General features: G+C 36.7%; 1 protein-coding gene across 3 annotated transcripts in view; it reads right to left on the reverse strand.

Moving 5' to 3' along the window:
* Positions 1–7,479: 7,479 nt before the first annotated feature.
* TRDMT1 (tRNA aspartic acid methyltransferase 1) overlaps positions 7,480–17,911 on the reverse strand; it is a 43,401-nt gene continuing 32,969 nt past the window's right edge. For 2 of the 3 annotated variants that reach the window (XM_045183671.2, XM_024575825.3), the window contains 3 exons: positions 16,413–16,470; positions 15,224–15,353; positions 7,480–7,792 (listed from right to left, as the gene is read on the reverse strand). In XM_045183671.2, the coding sequence (XP_045039606.2) occupies positions 7,692–7,792; positions 15,224–15,353; positions 16,413–16,470 (289 nt within the window). In that variant the 3' untranslated portion in view covers positions 7,480–7,691. The remainder of the gene's footprint in view (positions 7,793–15,223; positions 15,354–16,412; positions 16,471–17,911) is intronic. The other variant, XM_045183674.2, reaches the window with a different exon arrangement.

Here is a 17,911-nt window from a genome sequence, read left to right on the forward strand (position 1 = left end):
GAGCACACATAAACAATCGCCGGGAGTTATACACAATTCTGTTATTAAACATTTTCCCCGTAACATCTACTTGCAATTCTTGTTTAGGGTGACTGACAGAGTCCAACGAGTCCTGAAAGACCACAATGACTCTGCTGTAATACTCAGCATAGTCATATTCAAGTCAGGCTAGCCGGACGGTTACATATGAGATGCCCAGCACTGTCATCATCTGAGGGAGGTGCTGAAAAGACAGAACTGGGTAAGATACAGTCTCTGTCTTGGAGGAGAAAGTGTGGGAAGGAGACTGAATGACCAGCCATCAGAATGCAAACGAAATAGTGATGTGAAAGCTAGTTTACAATGATCAGAGTCTATGGAAAGACTTGGAGTACAAGTCACTCTGAGTGAAGGAATGTTTTTAATTATAAAAGTAATATAAGTATATTAGGTTCAATTTGCAAAGTATAAACAGGAAAACTTGGAAGTCATTTACTCTCATTTAACCCATACTTATTATTTTATTCCAATCTATTTTCCAATGAATAGTTGCACAGAGTTATAGGATATACATGCATAAAATTGTGTCCCTTCCTTTCTTCTTTGTTTTATTTCACATGAGCCTAATTCAATGTCACTACCTGGTCTCCCTAACAATAAGTGTAAAAAGTTGTACAAGGTTTTATACATATAGACAGACACACACACACACACAGACACACACACACACTCAGAGAGATACAATTCATGTACCGTAAAGTTCAATCTATTTAAGGTTACAATTGAATCTTTTTTAGTATATTCAGAGTTGTACCACCATCACCGCAATTTAATTCTAGAACATTTTCATCACTCCCCCCCAAATCCTGTACCGTTCTTAACCCCCTTTCCTCAAAATCACTAATATACCTTGTCTATTCTGGACATTTCAGATAAAGTATAATTCTGTGTTCTTCTGTGGCTGGCTTCTTTCGCTTAGCATGCTGTTTTCCAGGTTTGCCCGCGGTAGCAGGCATCAGTGCCTCATTCCTTTAGATGACGAATCCATTGCATGCATGTACACATTTTACTTATGTATTCATCAATTGATAAACGTAACAGCCATTTCCCCTTTTTGGCTACTATGAATAATGCTGCTGTGAACATTCATTTACAAATTTATGTATAGGCGTCTGTTTTCTATGCTCTTCAGTACATACCCCTAAAGCAAAGTGCAAGTGCTATACTGGAATTATTTTTAAAATCGCATGTGTCAGAGCTGAGTAAACTTGCCTATTCCTTTGTGCATGGAGGAAGTGGCCATAGCAAAGTAAGTAATTCCCAGGAGAGGGACTGGAAGACACTGTTTACACTGCACAGCACGGGGGCCTTGATGCAGCTGTCAGGTCAATCCACAGGGGGCCACACTCACCGCCACTGGGAGGGCAGCGCTGAAATGGCCCCCTCAGCTTCCAGACGCTACACACGGAACATCACATCCCCCCAGGTACTGGCAACCATTTGTGTGTTTGTGTGTGTGAAATGTAACTGGATTTGTGTAAGGAACTAGCTAAGTGAGCAAAGTAGCTATTTTAGTAAAAATGATATTTGTGCTAGATTAAATTGAGAAGGCTAAAATCTATAAAATGTCTACATGTTTAGCCAAGCACACAAATCTGACTGCAAATATACAAGTATATATCAAGACTTTTAAAATGACGTTTTCTCAGTTTTCCTAAAATCAATCATGGTTCAGCGGGGAAGGCCTTCTTGGGAAGGTGGCTTTCTTAACAGAAATAGAGGAGAAAGAAGGTGAAAATGGTCTTGGCTGATGGGGTATGAACTTGGGACATTGGCACAGAAGCAGTACCATAAAGAAAAATATTGAAATTAGTCATGGGTGGAACTGATTTTATAATGGAGGACAATTGATTTGTTTTCAAATATACTAAATTGGATGTGCCAGGAAGATATTCAAGTAAAAAATGTCGCAGCACAAAAATTCTAGGATTGAGGGTGGGAGGTGGGGATAGGTAGGGAGGCGGGGAGTGGTGGGGGGAAAGTGGAGCCAACTGTACTTGAACAATAAAGAAAATTCTAGAATAGGGCTTAGGAAAAATATCAGATCAGGAATCATCTGAGCGTCATGGGCGAAAAGGTAAACGTTGTAGGAAAGAGTGAGATCTCTGAGAAAAATGTATGGACACTGAAGGGGTTTCCCGAGGACTGAAGTTCTGACAGAGCTCAGCTCCAAACCTCTGCAGTCCTCTGTCTCTCTCGCTCTCCTTCTGTATACTCTAGATTATGATCTCATCTGATTATAGGGCCGACTTGGCTAAATAAACATGTTCCCTATTTACACTCATAATTTAAATCTGCCTTGATATGAATAAAGATGCAAACAGAATAAAATACTGGGCAAATGCTTGAAGTAAACAAAGAAACCACAGTATGTACTGCAGAGAAATGAGAACAGCGGAGGCCTATAAAGAAGAGTTCTATGGGAAAATCAACTTCCTATCTTCTACTTTTTGTGAAAATTTGTATCTAGGTTCAAATTTGTAAGAAAAATAGGATTTTGAAAGCTTTTAGAATCAAATAATGGTGTATTTGAGGGGGAGTTGTGAATGTTGGATGCAGTTGAAAATAGGACTCAGAACCTGCATTTAACCATGATAAATATAAACCAATTTATCTGAGAAGTTGGGGAGTAAGAAGCCAGAAAAGTTATTTGCATATGCTCATATTTATTGGAAAAGAAATTTTAAAAGAAACAAATTCACAAATCAGGACAAAAATAGTAATACAGTTGTGGGGTCATGGCTTCATAAAGATTTTTGAAGAGCACAGTATCTTCATGCAAGATGTTCGTAGAAGTCCTAAAGAGAGAAACAGAGGCAGAGAGGCTAGGGGGAAAAATTTAAATTCTCACTTCAGGACATGTTTTTAATTTTTTTTTTTTAGACAGAGGGGAAGAGCATGTGTGTGTAGCGGGGGGGGCGGGGAGAGAGAGAAACACCCATGAGAGAGAGAAACATTGATTGGTTATCTCTGGTACACACCCTGACTGGGGATCCAAACCCCAACCTAGGTATGTGCCCTGACTGGGAATCAAACCTGTGACCTTTCAGTGTAGGAGATGACCTTCCAACTAACTAAGCCACACTGGCCAGGGTGGGAAACACATTTTTTTAAAACTGAAGTTTTAAAATTTTAGAAGCACAGTGAAGGAGTAACAGGAGAGGGAAAAATGTGCAGGCAGGTTCACTGGTATAATCTGAAGTTGAAGAGCATGTTCAGCATTCTTACTGCCTTCTAATGAAATGAAATACTCCAGGCATTGCTAGGTATCTCAGTGAGTGTGGCGAATGGAGAAAGAAGAGGCTGGATTGGAGGTGGATCAGAAAATGCATGTTAAGAAGTTGATACGACAGCTGCATGCCAAAGGCTTTGACAGAAGTTGAAAGACATAGAGTTCAAGACAGGAAGGTTCAAAGGCTCTCTTGACAAATTACATAATGAGTTCAGTCACAGGCTACGAAAAAACTGCTGAGACTGTATGACCCTCACTCAACTTCAAAGTCCAAAGTTGTAAGTAAGTTAGTTTATAACCGGTAGCCTAAAATAGTCATAGTTCCAAGCTGAAGATGAAATTATGAAAAGTTAACTTTCTTTTCAGTAACATAATCAACTCAGGAAAACACACTTTAACTACTTTTTCTTTATGGGTTTAAAATTAGATCCTGATTGTGTTATCTTGGCTTATTTGGGAAACTCGTGATTCTAACTTTTGGTTTAAAAAGTAAAGTTATCAAAACAAAAAGAGCAACCAGAGCTACTTTACTTTGGGTGCAGACACAACGGCTAGCCTCAGACTGCATCCTTCAGTATGTGCTTGAGTTGACAACATAGTGGTTACTTCCTTTTAAAATAACATTTAATTTATTGGGGCAACATTGGTTAATAAATTATATAGATTTCAGATGTACGATTTTATGGTACATGATTGGTGTACCATCCAAAGTCAAGTTTCCTTCTATCACCATTTACCCCCATTTTCCCCTTTACTACCTCCCCCCACACCTTTTTCTCTCTGGTATCATCCTACTGTTCTGGGACTGGGGTGTTTGGTTTTTGTTTTTGCTTAATCCCTTCACCTTCTTCAGCCAGCCCAACAGCCCTCCCCTCTGACAGCTGTCAGTCTGCTCTCTTTTTCATTCGGCACTGCCATAGCCAGAATCAAACCGTTTCCATTTGCTCTCAGCTCCAGTTCTCTGTCCTCAGAAGCCTCTAATTCATTAACTTCAGACTTGAAGTAGGTTGAAATTGGGACAAAAGACAGACTGTGATTTTTGTTAAGGGATCCTATGTACTACCCTCATTTTTTTTTTTTAAGTGCTGGGTAGTCCCTCAAACTTTCACAATTTTCAAGTACTAGTTTTATCTTTTTTAAAGGCTCTACCTTGTGACGGGGAGCAAGTTGGCTGGTGGTTAGACATGTTTTCTCACTCTCTAAGGCACAGGGCCATGTCCACCGTGCAGACCTGAATTACTAGCCAGAACGCAATGTTCAGGGTCCTCTGAAGGGGGCAGCTGATCCCTCAGGGTGACTCACACCCTCCTACCTGTCATTTGGCTCTCTTGTCTACCACTAAGGGTTAAGGCATCTAAATGTTGAATCCCTGTGTTATATATCTGAAATTAATATAATATTGTATGTCAACTCCACTTTAATTAAAAATAATAATAAAACAGCATAATACCGTGAAGGACAAGGGACGAAATTGTATCAAGAAAGAGGGAGTTTTGACTGTAGTTAAGTCAGCGAATGTAAGGACTGAAAACTTCAGGCACACAGAGATCCCTGACCAGGACAATAAACGCTCTTTTGGTAGTCTGACCAAGGCCAAAGTTACAGTGCAGCAGTGGAAGAGCTAGCAGAGAGGTCTCAGTGGAGATAAGTTGCAGATAACCTCTCTAAGAGATTTGGCTACCAGTGGGAAGAGATCAAAGACTATAGGACCTAGGATCTAGAAGCTTTCTAACTGTGGTCACTGTTTTTAATATAGAAGAGACTGGAACATAGTAAATGCTAAAAAGGTGAGTTTGAACATTTAAGAGGAGGAAGAAACAATAATATAAGTTTCCTGAGAAGGCGAAAGTATAGTGACCCAAAAGAAATTAGTAAAGAACAATTTGAGACCCCCTCATGAAAGGGTTATCAAGCTCTGGCTCTTTCTCCTATGATAACTACCCAACCATCTCCTCAAAATCATTTTCTACTATGACTGATCTTGTTTGTATCAACTCATTTGATTATCTCTTATTCTTCATTATTTGGGGGCCTGAAAAACCTACTAAAATATGAGGCAGGTTAATAAATAAAGTTACTTGGCAAGCCAGTTAAAAGAACATAAGGGATGCAAAGAGGAGAATGAACAATCATGTCAGAAATGACACAGATTTAATTACATGTAATTCTTTTTGAAAGAAGAGGCTATATTTTCCAAAATATTGAATATATAATAAATCCAAATGTCAGAAATTTCCCTGGCAAATTTTATGCATATTACCAATAACATTCAATAACATTTATTGGCAGGCATTCGATAAAATGACATTTCTAAATTAATTATGCATGTATATATAAATTAAAGCATGAGTTTTATATTTGCTACTGTGTATTTTCAAGTATGAGTTAAGGGCAAGAATCGCTCTCTGCCCATGACTATACTTCAACAGTTTAAAATATCTCACAAAGCTATATTCTATCTTCTAGTTTGTTAACAAATGTCTCCCCAAAGATATGCAGGTTACGCTTATTATAATAGCGTTATTATAATACAAGTATAAACTGCTTTGTGTACTCACACTGTACACCTACTCTGGCCCACACCTGTACATGCATTGACCTACAACTGCCCTTTATCCATATTTGTCTATGAGTTCTTCTGAAAAAACATGGTGATAGGGAGTGATGGTTGGTTTTTTGTGGTGAAACGTACGTGACTTAAAAATTTGCCACATTAATGATTTTAAGTGTTCACAGTTCAGTGGCATGAATCACATTCACACTGTGGTGCAACTGTCACCATCACCCATGTCCAGCACTTTTCCGCACACCAAGCAGAAACTCCACAGCCATTGAACAGCATCTCCCGTTCCCAAGGACCCCAAGCCCAAACCACTAGTCTACTTTCTCTATGGACGGGATCTTTTACATACTTCATTTAAGTGGAATCATAGAAAATATGTCCTTTTGTGCATGACTTATTTCACCGAGCATAATGTCTTCAGGGTTCATCATGTTGTAGCGTATGTCAGAACTTCCTTTTTATGACTGAGTTATATTCCATTGTAGGTTTACACCATATTTTGTTTATTCATTCACCCATCAATGGACTTACTGGTTGTGCCCACTTTTTGGCTACGTGAATAATGCTGCTATGAACATTGATGTATGACTATCTGTTCAAGTCCCTACTTTCGATCCTTCTGGGTAATACCCAGAAATGGAATTGCTGGATTATACAGTAATTCTATATTTTCTTAAAGAAATTATCATCTATTTTCCACAGTTGCTGTACCATTTTACATTCCCACCAGCAATGCACAGGGCTCCAATTTCTCCACATCAAATTATTTTTTAAATGATAAAAATATGAATTAAAATTTTGTGATACAATTTCTATTCATATTTCTGTTTATTTTCTCCTCCATTTGTCACTTGCTTTTACCACTGAAATCAAAAACATAGGATTTTTGATGCAAGACTTAGTGTGATTAGAAACCCTAATTCCAAGAAGTCTACTGGAAGGGAGAGACAGAGAAAGTTAAAATTTATAAAAGTTAATTCACAGAATGGTTAGAAGGAATGGGGTGAGAAGGCAGGGTTTCCTCCCTAAAATCTTACTGTCGCGCTACAACCCTTAGAATGTAATGGCAGATTCAACTACAGCAAGAAGCCGAGAAGAAAGACCAAAGCAAGCTCTGCTAACAGCAACTAGACGGAAATACGCACAAATGAAGAAGGAACGAGTTTTGCCTTTTAGCACAGGGAGGAGTGAAGATAGCATGTACCCACATGTTCTCTGGCTTCCTGATAAAGCGGCAATCAAGAATTTAGGATTGTTTTTCTGACATTTTCTTCAGACTGTTATATAAGGTGAATGATGATAATTTGGCTTAAAATATTATAAGCATTTAAGTAAAATAAAGGAATGTTTAAGGTATTGAAACTAAGGAAAACACTTAATATTCGAAACAGACTAGAATTAGAATCATTATTTTAGAATTAGGACTAATCATGTGACAAAAAATACTATGACAAGATTCATAAAGCAACTTTTTTAATTAACACAATACACAACTTCTCAGGTTCATTATAATATGCCTATTATGATACTTTATAAAATATTGATGTAGACATTAAAATTTTAATGTTCTTAAACTAGTTTATACATATTATAAAGAGAATATTTTACATATATACTTAACAATTTCACCTAAAATATATTCATCTAAAGCATAGCAACAATTTCACTTTACAAAACACAGTAGTGTAAATTTAAGGAAATAAATTGTCATTTTTGTGTGATAAATTCAAGTTTTATATTAAAGAGAGAACAAGTTAACTTAGTTGAATTTCATCAAAGTTAATTCAAACTAGAATATCAGAATTAGCATTTGGATATGACAAAATACTGTGACCATCTCTCAGGGTCATTTTAAAATTATTCACATAGGACTTTGATTAGTTTAGCTACTACGCACACATTGAGACTGTTTCCAAGTAGACGATAACGCTGTTTCACTGTTATATTCTCAGGAAATCCTAAAAAAAGAGAGAGAACAATTTATGATACAATCACTTATAATAATAACTTCCAGAGATAAAAGGATATATCCTTTAGTAAAAGCACAGTGGTCATACACGCAGATAAGTCCCTAAGGTCCCCACGAAGTTCAAATAACAAATGAGAATTTAGAGCCATTATGTAACAGTATATTACTTGCTGTGATACTGTCATATCGCATTACATATCATATTATGCACAGTGAACACACATATTTACATTTAACATCTGCAAAACTCCTAGTAATCTGCATGTTAGTGCACGTTAGGAAGAGCAGTGGTTACCATTATTTTACAGTTATTTTATCTAATAACAGGTTTATGAAGATACAATTCACATTCTATAAAATTCACCCTTTTAAATTGCACAATTCAGTAATTTTTAGTATAGTCATAATAGTGTCTCTACTATTAAATAGTATCTCTACTATTTAATTCCAGAACATTTTAATGACCTGAAAAAGAAAGCCAGCCCATAGTTAACATCATACTCAATAGGGAAAAGCTGAACAATTTCCTCTAAGATCAGGAACAAGACAAGGATGTCTACTCTTGCCACTTTTATTCAACACAGTATTGGCCATCCTTGCCAGACAATAAGGCAAGAAAAGGAAATAAAAAAGGCATTCAAATTGGAAAGGAAGAAGTAACACTATCACCATTTGTAGATGATGTGATATTGTATACAAAAACCCTAACTACTCAGACAAAAAATGGTTAGAATAGACAAATTCAGTAAAGTTGCAGATACAAAATCAACACACAAAAATCTGTTGTTTCTATATACAAATAATGATCTATCAGAAGGAGAAATTAAGAAAACAATCCAATTTACAACTGCATCAAAATTAATAAAATTAACTGCATCAAAATTCAGCCAAGGAGGTGAAAGATCTATACTGTAAAAACTGAGACACTGATGAAAGAAACTGAAGAACACAAAAATAAATGTAAAAATATTCTGTGCTCATGGATTGAAAGAACTGTGATTGTTTGAATGTCCGTATTACTCAAAGCACTCTACAGATTCAATCCAATACCTAATGAAATTCCCATGGCTATTTTCACAGAAATAGAACATACAATCATAAAATTCATTTGGAACCACAGAAGACCCAAATAGCAAAAACAATTTTGAGAAAGAAGAACAAAGCTAGAAGCATCATGTTCCCTGATTTCAAACTACATTGGGAACCTACAGTAATCAAAACAGTACGGTATGGGTATAAAAACGGACTCACCGATCAATGGAACAGAATAGAGCACCCAGCAATAAACCAGTGCATCTGTGATCAGTTAATTTATGACAAAGGAGGCAAGAAGATAAAATGGGGGAAAGGATGGTTTTTCAATTACTGGTGTTGGAAAAACTGGACAGCCACGTGCAAAAGAAGGAAACTACCCTATCTTACATTGTACATAAAAATTAACTCAAAATAGATTAAAGACTTGAAAACATAGATGGTAACCTCCTTGACACAAGGTCTTGTGAATAATTTTTTTGTATATGACTCCAAAAGCAAAGGCAACAAAAGCAAATATAAACAAGTAAGACTATAAATAAAAAACTTTTGCACAGCAAAGGACATCATCAACAAAACAAAACAAAAAGTAACCTACAGAATGGGAGAAAATATCTGTGAATCTGATAAAGGCTTAATATCCAAAATATATAAAAAACTCATATAACTCCATAGCAAAAACCAAAACCAAAATAACCAAACAATTACATTAAAAAATTGGCAGAAGATCTGAACAGACATTTTTCGGAAGAAGACATACAGATGGTCAACAGGCTTGTGAACAGGAGCCCAGCATCACTAAGCATCAGGGAAATGCAAATCAACACTACAAAGAGATGTTACTTCACACCTGTTAGAATGGCTATTTTCAAAAAGACAAGTACAAAAAGTATTGGTGAGAGTGTAGAAAAAGGGAGCTCCTGTGCACTGTTGATGGGAATGCAAATTGTTGGGAACCGCCCTGTCTAGTTTCAGAGACTGTAACCCCCCATGGCTAAGGCTGAGTGAGAGACCTTGGGACCCTAAGCCACTGAGGAGACAAAGCTTATCTCCCTGGCAGGAGCACTGCCTCTGCCCACTTTACTTCACCCTGCCTGGCCCCCAGTGGATGACTGGTTAGCCAATGATGGGTAAGTTCCTCAAAGGAGGGATGACTTAAGACAGGCATGGTCATGAAGAGGCCCACAGGGAAGGACTTGGGGGGGCTACAGAAAAAGGGGGTGATGGACCCTCCCCCTCGGCTTTGACATGGCCTGAGTCCTCATTCTGTCTGCCAGAAGTCTCCTAATCTCTTGGCTGCCTTACTTCACCTGCCTGACTTAAGCCTGAAACAATGCTGGAGGTGGGTGTGGCCCTATGCTGGAAAGGGCAAATTCCCTGGGGCAATCAGGCCTAAGAAAGAATACAGAAAATCCTGTGAAATCTGCTTTGCTAATACCCTCAATTTAAATGATAAGGGTCCAAGCATGAAATGAGTTTGTTTCCCCAAGGTTTTATGGTCCTTTAGCTATCTGACCCTGACTCAAAACAAGCCCTCAGAGTTCTTTGAATGTTATCTATTTGATTATTACTGCCTGACAATGATTGATGAGTTTTCCATATACATCCTATATTCCTATGCAAATTAAGCCAATAAAAGCCTGTCAAGGCAAGGGTCAGGGATGCTCTCCCCTTCAGAGAGTGGCCCTGCTGTCCCTTTTCCACCACAGGACTCGGTAGTCCATGTGAATTTGTCTCGTCTCAGCCACAATGCTGGGGACACTGCTTGCTGGTGACCGCATCAGCAAATAGGTTAAGTCACTGTGGGAAAAGTATAGGGGCTCCTCAAAAAATTAAGAAATAGAACTATCACATGATCCAGTAATTTCACTTCTGGGTATTTATCCAATAAAACAAAAATACTAATTAGAAAAGGTATGTGCATTTCCACGTTCACTGTAGCACTGTTTATGGTAACTAAGACATGGAAATAGCCTGTGTCCACCAATAAAGGAATGGAAAAGAAAATGTCATATATACAGTATATACAATGGAATACAATTGAGCCATAAAAAAAGAATGGAATCTTGCCATTTGTGACAACCTGGTTGGAAAGTGAGGGCATTACGTTGAGAGGTAAGTCAGACAGAGAAAGACAAATGCCGTATAATCTTACTCATACGTGGAACCTAAAGAACAAGCCAAGCAAGAAAACAAGCAAAGCTCATCGATACAGAGGGAAGATTGATGGTGATGGTGCGGGGGAGGGGGGACAAAATGGGGAAAGGGGGTAAAAAGGTACAAAACTCCAGCTATAAAACAAGGAAGCTCGGAAGATGTAATGTACAGCACAGGCAACTATAGTTAATAATACTGTATTCCCTGTTTGAAAGCTGCTAAGGGGGTAGATCCTAAAAACCCTCATCACAGGGAAAAAGAAAAAAGAAAAAATTATAACTGTGTATGGTAACAGATGTTAAGTGGATTTATTGTGGTGACCATTTCACAATTTATACAGATATCCAATCATTGTATACCCGAAACTGAGACAATATTATGTTCATTATACCTCAATTAAAAAAAAAAATCAATACCCATGAGCAGTCACTCACCATTGCCCCTCCCCGCCCCTCAACCAGTAATCTACTTTCTGTCTCTAAGGATTTGACAATTCTGAACATTTCACGAAACCATACACTATGCGGCTTTTGTTTCTGGCTTCTTTCACTTAACGTAATGTTTTCAAGGTTCGTTTATGTTATAAAAAGTACCAGTACTTCATTTCTTTTTATGGCCAGATAATATTTTATTGTATGGATATACTACATTTAATTTACGTATTCAGAAGCTTGGGTTGTTTCTACTTTTTGATTATTATGAACAATGCTGTTATGAACATTATGTATAAGTTTTTGCGTGGACATTTATTTTTAATTCTCTTGGATACACACCTAGGGGTGAAATTGCTAGGTCAAACAAGAACTCTATTTCTACCATTTGCGGGACTTTCAGACTATTTTCCAAAGCAGCTATACAATTTGATATTCCCAAAGGTACAAGGGATTTCTCCACCTTTTTCAACACTGTTATTGTCTTTCTGTGAAATGGTACCTACTGTGGTTTTAATTTTCATCTCCCTCATAACTAATGATGTTGAGCATCTTTTCATGTGCTTATTGGCCATTTGTCTATCTCCTTCACAGAAGTGTCTATTCAAATCCTTTGCCCATTAAAAAATTTGATTCTTCTTCTTCTTATTGTTGAATTGTAAGAGTTCTTTATATATTCTGGATACAAGTTCCTCACAGTTGTTTTTTTATATTTTGCTTGTACAAACTGACTTTCTCATGGGGAACTTCTGTTTGCTACACTCTTTTTCAAAACAACATGGCCCACAGATACTACATTTGCTGGAACAAAGCCTTGTGAGTATCAACACAAAAGACTCTGTGCCTCAGAGTGTACAGCATAATGTTAGTTACAGTGTTGGAAATTCACACTCAGTACCCTTTGACATAACAATTATGTAAAAGAAAAGCAGTTTACATACTAAAAATAATGAAGAGCTTTAAGAATAGCAAAATTTCATATACTAGTGAGGACCAAAAGGCTGAGATATCTGATGAGGATAAAGTTGCTTCATCAACACTTGACATTGTACTTACAATAAAGTAACCGTGATTGCCATAATAAAATTATATTTGCAATTAAGCATAATCATAAAATTGCTATTATAAAGATAATATATCTTAGGCAAGCATATTAGTTATCTCAAAAAATAGTAAGTTCAAAGTAGCCACAGGTACAAATACATCTACAAAAAGATCATCATAAAGATGATCTTTTGCAATATTAAGATTACATCAGAGGGGAAGAAACGTTTGAGAATAAGTCGGATTTGGCCCTGCCCAGTGTGGATCAGTTGGTTGGGTGTTGTTTTTGCGAAGCAAAAGGTCACCAGTTCAATCCTGGTCAGAGCACATGCCTGGTGTGTGGGTTTGGTCCTCGGTCGGGGGTATGAGAAGCAACTGATTGATGTTTCTCTCTCACATTGATGTTTTTCTCCCTGTCTTTCTCCCTCCCTTCCCCTTTATCTAAAATAAATAAATAAAATCTTTAAAGAAATAAATCAGATTTGTAAAAATTTTGTATGTATGTACATTTTATATATAAATATAGATATTAAAATCTAATCCAGGTTATGGGGAAATTACATAATTTTTTTAAAGGTGGCTTTTAAAAAACTTAGGTACATTAAAAATAATAATAATCCTCATAAACAAAAACATAGAATTAGTGAGGTCAAGCTAGCAGCTGTCATTTAGTAAGTGTAGGTTAGTGCTCTTCTCTTCCAAAGCCTGCTCTCTCACAAGTGCATGCCACTGGCCACAAAGGGGACCAGGACAAAATGGACGGGAAAATCAATGCACACCCATCAATGCCAGCGGACAGGCAGGTCGAACAATACCCATTTTGGAGCTAGAGACGGTAAGGGCAAAAGCACACATGAAGGGCAGGTCTGTCAGAGAGCCACTTACTGATGACATCAGGGCAAGTCTGGTACACAAACAGATCACATATTTTCAAAGAAGGTCAGCAATGAAAAAGGCTTTCTCATATGTGTTATACATATATTTCACCCATCCACAATTTTTAAGTAATGGGAAATATATATATATGAAGTAAAGGCTACAAAAACAAATAAAAGTTTATGATTTACAAAATAAAAGCTAACACATATTTTATGTTAAGTGTAAATGTGTAAACATTTTACAAATCCTGACTTACTTAACTATCACAACACCCCTAAGAATGTGGTGCAACCATCGCCATCTCACAGATGTGTAAACTAAGGCAGTGAGCGGTTTAGGTAGAGCCAGGGTTCAAACTCAACCAGGCTGACTCTGAGGTCCGTGCTAAGTTTCAATATTATGGAAGTGATGGCTACTGTTTGCAAAAGCACTCACATAAAACCTAGGACTCAGTTGTTATTAGATAGTGATTTCTTTTCTCTTTTGAGTATTATCGAAAGTACCTTTGCTCCTTCTAAAAAAGAAACAAAACTAACAAGGAAAGCAGACTGGGAATTAAATTCTTGAGTTTAATCCTCAGCTCTTTGTTTTATGATGTTCTCACTCTCTCTGCGACATAAACTAAGACAAGGAAAGTCTGTGTTTTTCTTTAACACTCCCCAGGATATTTGTGACTGAATGAGATCACCAAGAAAAAGACAGAGTACAAAATAAACCTGTTTGCTGTGACTACACTCAGAGAATCGATTACCAAGAGGGTGGTCAGATTATATTAGCAGTCTGTTCACACTGTACAAAAGGATGTGTTCTAACCCTTCTTCTGTAAATCCATTACTTAGAATTTAAAACATAACCCATTCAGCCCATTATGTGCTTCAGGAGTAGTACTATACTACTATTAAAGCAACATTGGATTTGGTAGTTTGGCTTTTCTGCCTTCAAACTCCAGTCAGTGTCGAAAACACATTCGCTCCTTGTGTAGCCCTGGAAGCACGTTAAGGAGGCTGTCTTTCACCTTCTCGTGAGCCAGGGGCGTGAACACCCCACCCCACCCGAAGACAAGGCACCCACAGAGGGAGAGCACCGGCACCACGGAGGAGGGATCAGGAACAGCAGCAGGGCTGCTCTGAGAAGCAACGGCAATGTGTCCCATTTCTTAACAGCAACAACCCCTGGAATTCCTGGACTGCAAATGAGTTGGGTCTTGTCTTACTCTGTAACTGTATCTATCTTATTTTTGTTCCTGGGATCCCCTCATGGTTGTCAGTTCTGGCATCTGTGCCCCTGAGTCACCCTTTCTTCCCATGAGTACAGCTCCTTCCTAGACCATTTCTCCACCTTCCCTTTTCTACACTTAAACCTTGTAGGGAAGGACAAAGGCACATACTTGGTAAGAATGCATCTTCAAGGAGAATAAACCCCTTACACAAAAATAATAAATTCCTCAACCACCTTTTAATATCATTATACAAAAAGACAATTTTAGGGCTTCTTTCACAAGATTTAGTATTGGGTTATTAGAATAGGACTGCTAAACGCATGAAAATAAGCTGGAAATAGAGATACTGTTAACAACCATCCATGGGAGAGGTGAGGAATTACTGATTGGGTCCACAGTGCCTGAAAATCCCTCAGGACCATTACTGGAATAAAGGGAGAAGAGGAATTAAGTCTGAAGGGAATGGATTGAGGCAGGTTATAAATGAATGTGGAAGGGTGAGAGAAGGAAAATGTCAAAATTGTACAATCGGGAAAGCAAAAAGGTTTCTTACATCTATCTGGCTGAGCAAGGGTTTCTTCATTAACTACACATATGAGTCCCTAATGAATTTTGGGACCTTTAATAAATGAGAGCTGTCCGCTTGTATCCCACATACCAAACTCTGGAGGAAATCCATGGAGATTTGCTATTTCTTTAGGAGTGAAATATCGAAGTTTAAGCATTAACAATTTTTTAATCTTTTCTTCTTGTGACAAATTGGTAAGAGACTTGTAGATATTCTCAATCTGTAAGAAAAAATCCAAGATAACTGAGAAAGTGGAATGCAGCTAGACTTGTTAAGATCATCCACTGTGAGACAGTTTAAAAAGACAGGCACACAGTCCGCTATCGCAGGCGGCAGCAGAGGGAGAAACGCCTCTTCTATTACCTACACAATTGGCTCATCAGTGGCAACATAAACTTCGAAAATGAACAAAAAGCTAATGTTCAACAGATCAGGACACTTGCAGGGTATCTGTCATTTTTGATCCCTCAAAAATTAAATTATACAAATATAAACAATAAATGATGATATAACATAAAGGAAGTATAGGGAAAGATTAAAAAAAAGAAACCCAATCAACCATGAAATCGATTTTACAATGCTTAACAAGTACATCTTCAAAATGTTTACTGTTTATGATCAATTTCATCAAATTATTTTCTTAAAATGAGAAAATATATTTAATAAATATAATCTCACAAATACAGGCATTCATGGCTCTGACAGGATTTTTGGGTAAAAAAGAATGGGTAAATTTTATTAGTAGTAAGAGTTTAAATCAGCGTAAAAGAAGATAATGTGGTTTCATTTCAAACTTACTCAAAAGTATAAAACTTGTAATATATTAAGCTTATATGCAACCAGGACATCATAAAGAGTTTATAAGTGAAATATTAATAAAATGTCTTGCTAAAACATAGATTTCTTTCCTTAAAAGTCAGTTTTATAGTATGTGCTCCAAAGGGAGTCTCCAATATTAAGATATATATGCATAATTTTAGAGAAATTAACTATTGTACACTGCATGTCAATTTACTCTTTATGGAATAAAAAAATCTAGAAGGTAGGAATAAAAAGAAAATAAAAACATAAAATATTTTTTGTACATAAACTTAGAGAAGAAAAAGAAAATTTTCTGTAGTAAAGAATTACTATATCTGAATATAAATATGAATTTTACATATATATATATTCCCAGTGGAACATGTACAATTATTTTGACATTATCAAATTTTGAGTATTAAACATTTTACTTAAAATAACTGTCAAACAATTTACTTCTGAAGCACGCGTACGGTACCTGAACATCCTCTGCGGTCTGTAACACAGATCCTGTTCCTTCTATGTACCTTCCGTAACTGAAAAATTAACACAAAAATTATATAGCACCTAATGTATTTGTTAATGAAATTTAAAAAAATATTTACTGAATAAATTAATCATATATAATTATATCCTTCTGAAACATTCTGAATATCATCACATAAATATGCTTGGGAATTGAAGATTACTAGGTGAGGGATATAACAGCATTCTATTTAAACTTCTCAAACACTATACTTGGCATAGTTTTGTGAACAGTGTAAATATTATTCTGAATCATGTATAATCAATTGTCATTTCTTTGTATTGTCATTTTTAAATGTTCATCACTAGTAAGTATGCACTTGTTACAACTTTATATACAAATACTACTCAATATTTGCACCCCTTCCACTTAAAGCCAAATGTTATGTAGGGGAAATAAGGTGCTGCTCTTTCTTACAATGCCGGAGCCACCGTTTCTTTTCGTGAACACAGACCCTGATCTCTGGGACCACGGCAAACATGAGGCCATTGCAAGGTGTCACTAATATTTCTTCCCTAAGATAATTGCCAATCTGGTTGTTCAACATATTATCATTATTATTTTTCCTAATAGATCAATATTAAATATAAGTTAGAGAAAAAATTCACATTGGGGAACAATTGTTTTCAAACTGTTTTCTTATATGTCATTATATATGTATTTTTATATATTATCTACACTAAAATAGACTTTTACAGTAACGCTTCTTTCATACTATGTAATTACAAAAAATCTCAAGATTGTCTTTTATTACAAAATTGATGTCTTATTTTATTAGAATCCTAAAAAGAAAATACTGGACTTGGAAATAGACAACAGCTGAGTGAAGTCTTTTAAGGTAATGAAAAGAAATAAACCCATTCCCCTGGGAGTACAAGGTCAAAGTGTGATAAAATCAGAATGAGTCTGGTATGATTATATCAGACGCATAATGTCTTGTGCAAGACAGAGGGCTAGTAGGTAAAAAAGAAGTCTTGAAGTTGCAAATCACACAAATACTTATGCAATGAAGCTGAATGGAATTAACAAAGCAGAGCCAGAAATCTTTTATAAGATTTTCTAGAAAGGTCCAATTTTTCCCTCCTTTCTAGGTTTTAAATAATTGATGAAAAATATGTTGACATTTAAGAAATAACCCAAAGGTAACCAGTTAAAGAAATTATGATAGACCCATACCATAAGAAAAGTTATTTTTGTTGTTGTTTTTTATCTTATGCTTTTATCTTCTTTAGTTCTGAATTTTTTTTTTTTTATTGTTGTTCAAGTACAGTTGTCTGCATTTTCCTCCCACCACCTCCCCCCCCCCCCCGCCCCCCCACCCCGGCCACCCCGCAGCCATCTGCACCTCCCTCCCCTGATTCCACCCCCTCTTGGTTTTGTCCATGAGTCCTCCTTTATAGTTGTTCCTGAAACCATACCCCTTTTTCCCCCCATCATCCCCTCCCTCCTCC

The sequence above is a fragment of the Desmodus rotundus genome, chromosome 4 (genome assembly GCF_022682495.2).
Source record: "Desmodus rotundus isolate HL8 chromosome 4, HLdesRot8A.1, whole genome shotgun sequence".
Classification (NCBI taxonomy): Eukaryota; Metazoa; Chordata; class Mammalia; order Chiroptera; family Phyllostomidae; genus Desmodus; species Desmodus rotundus.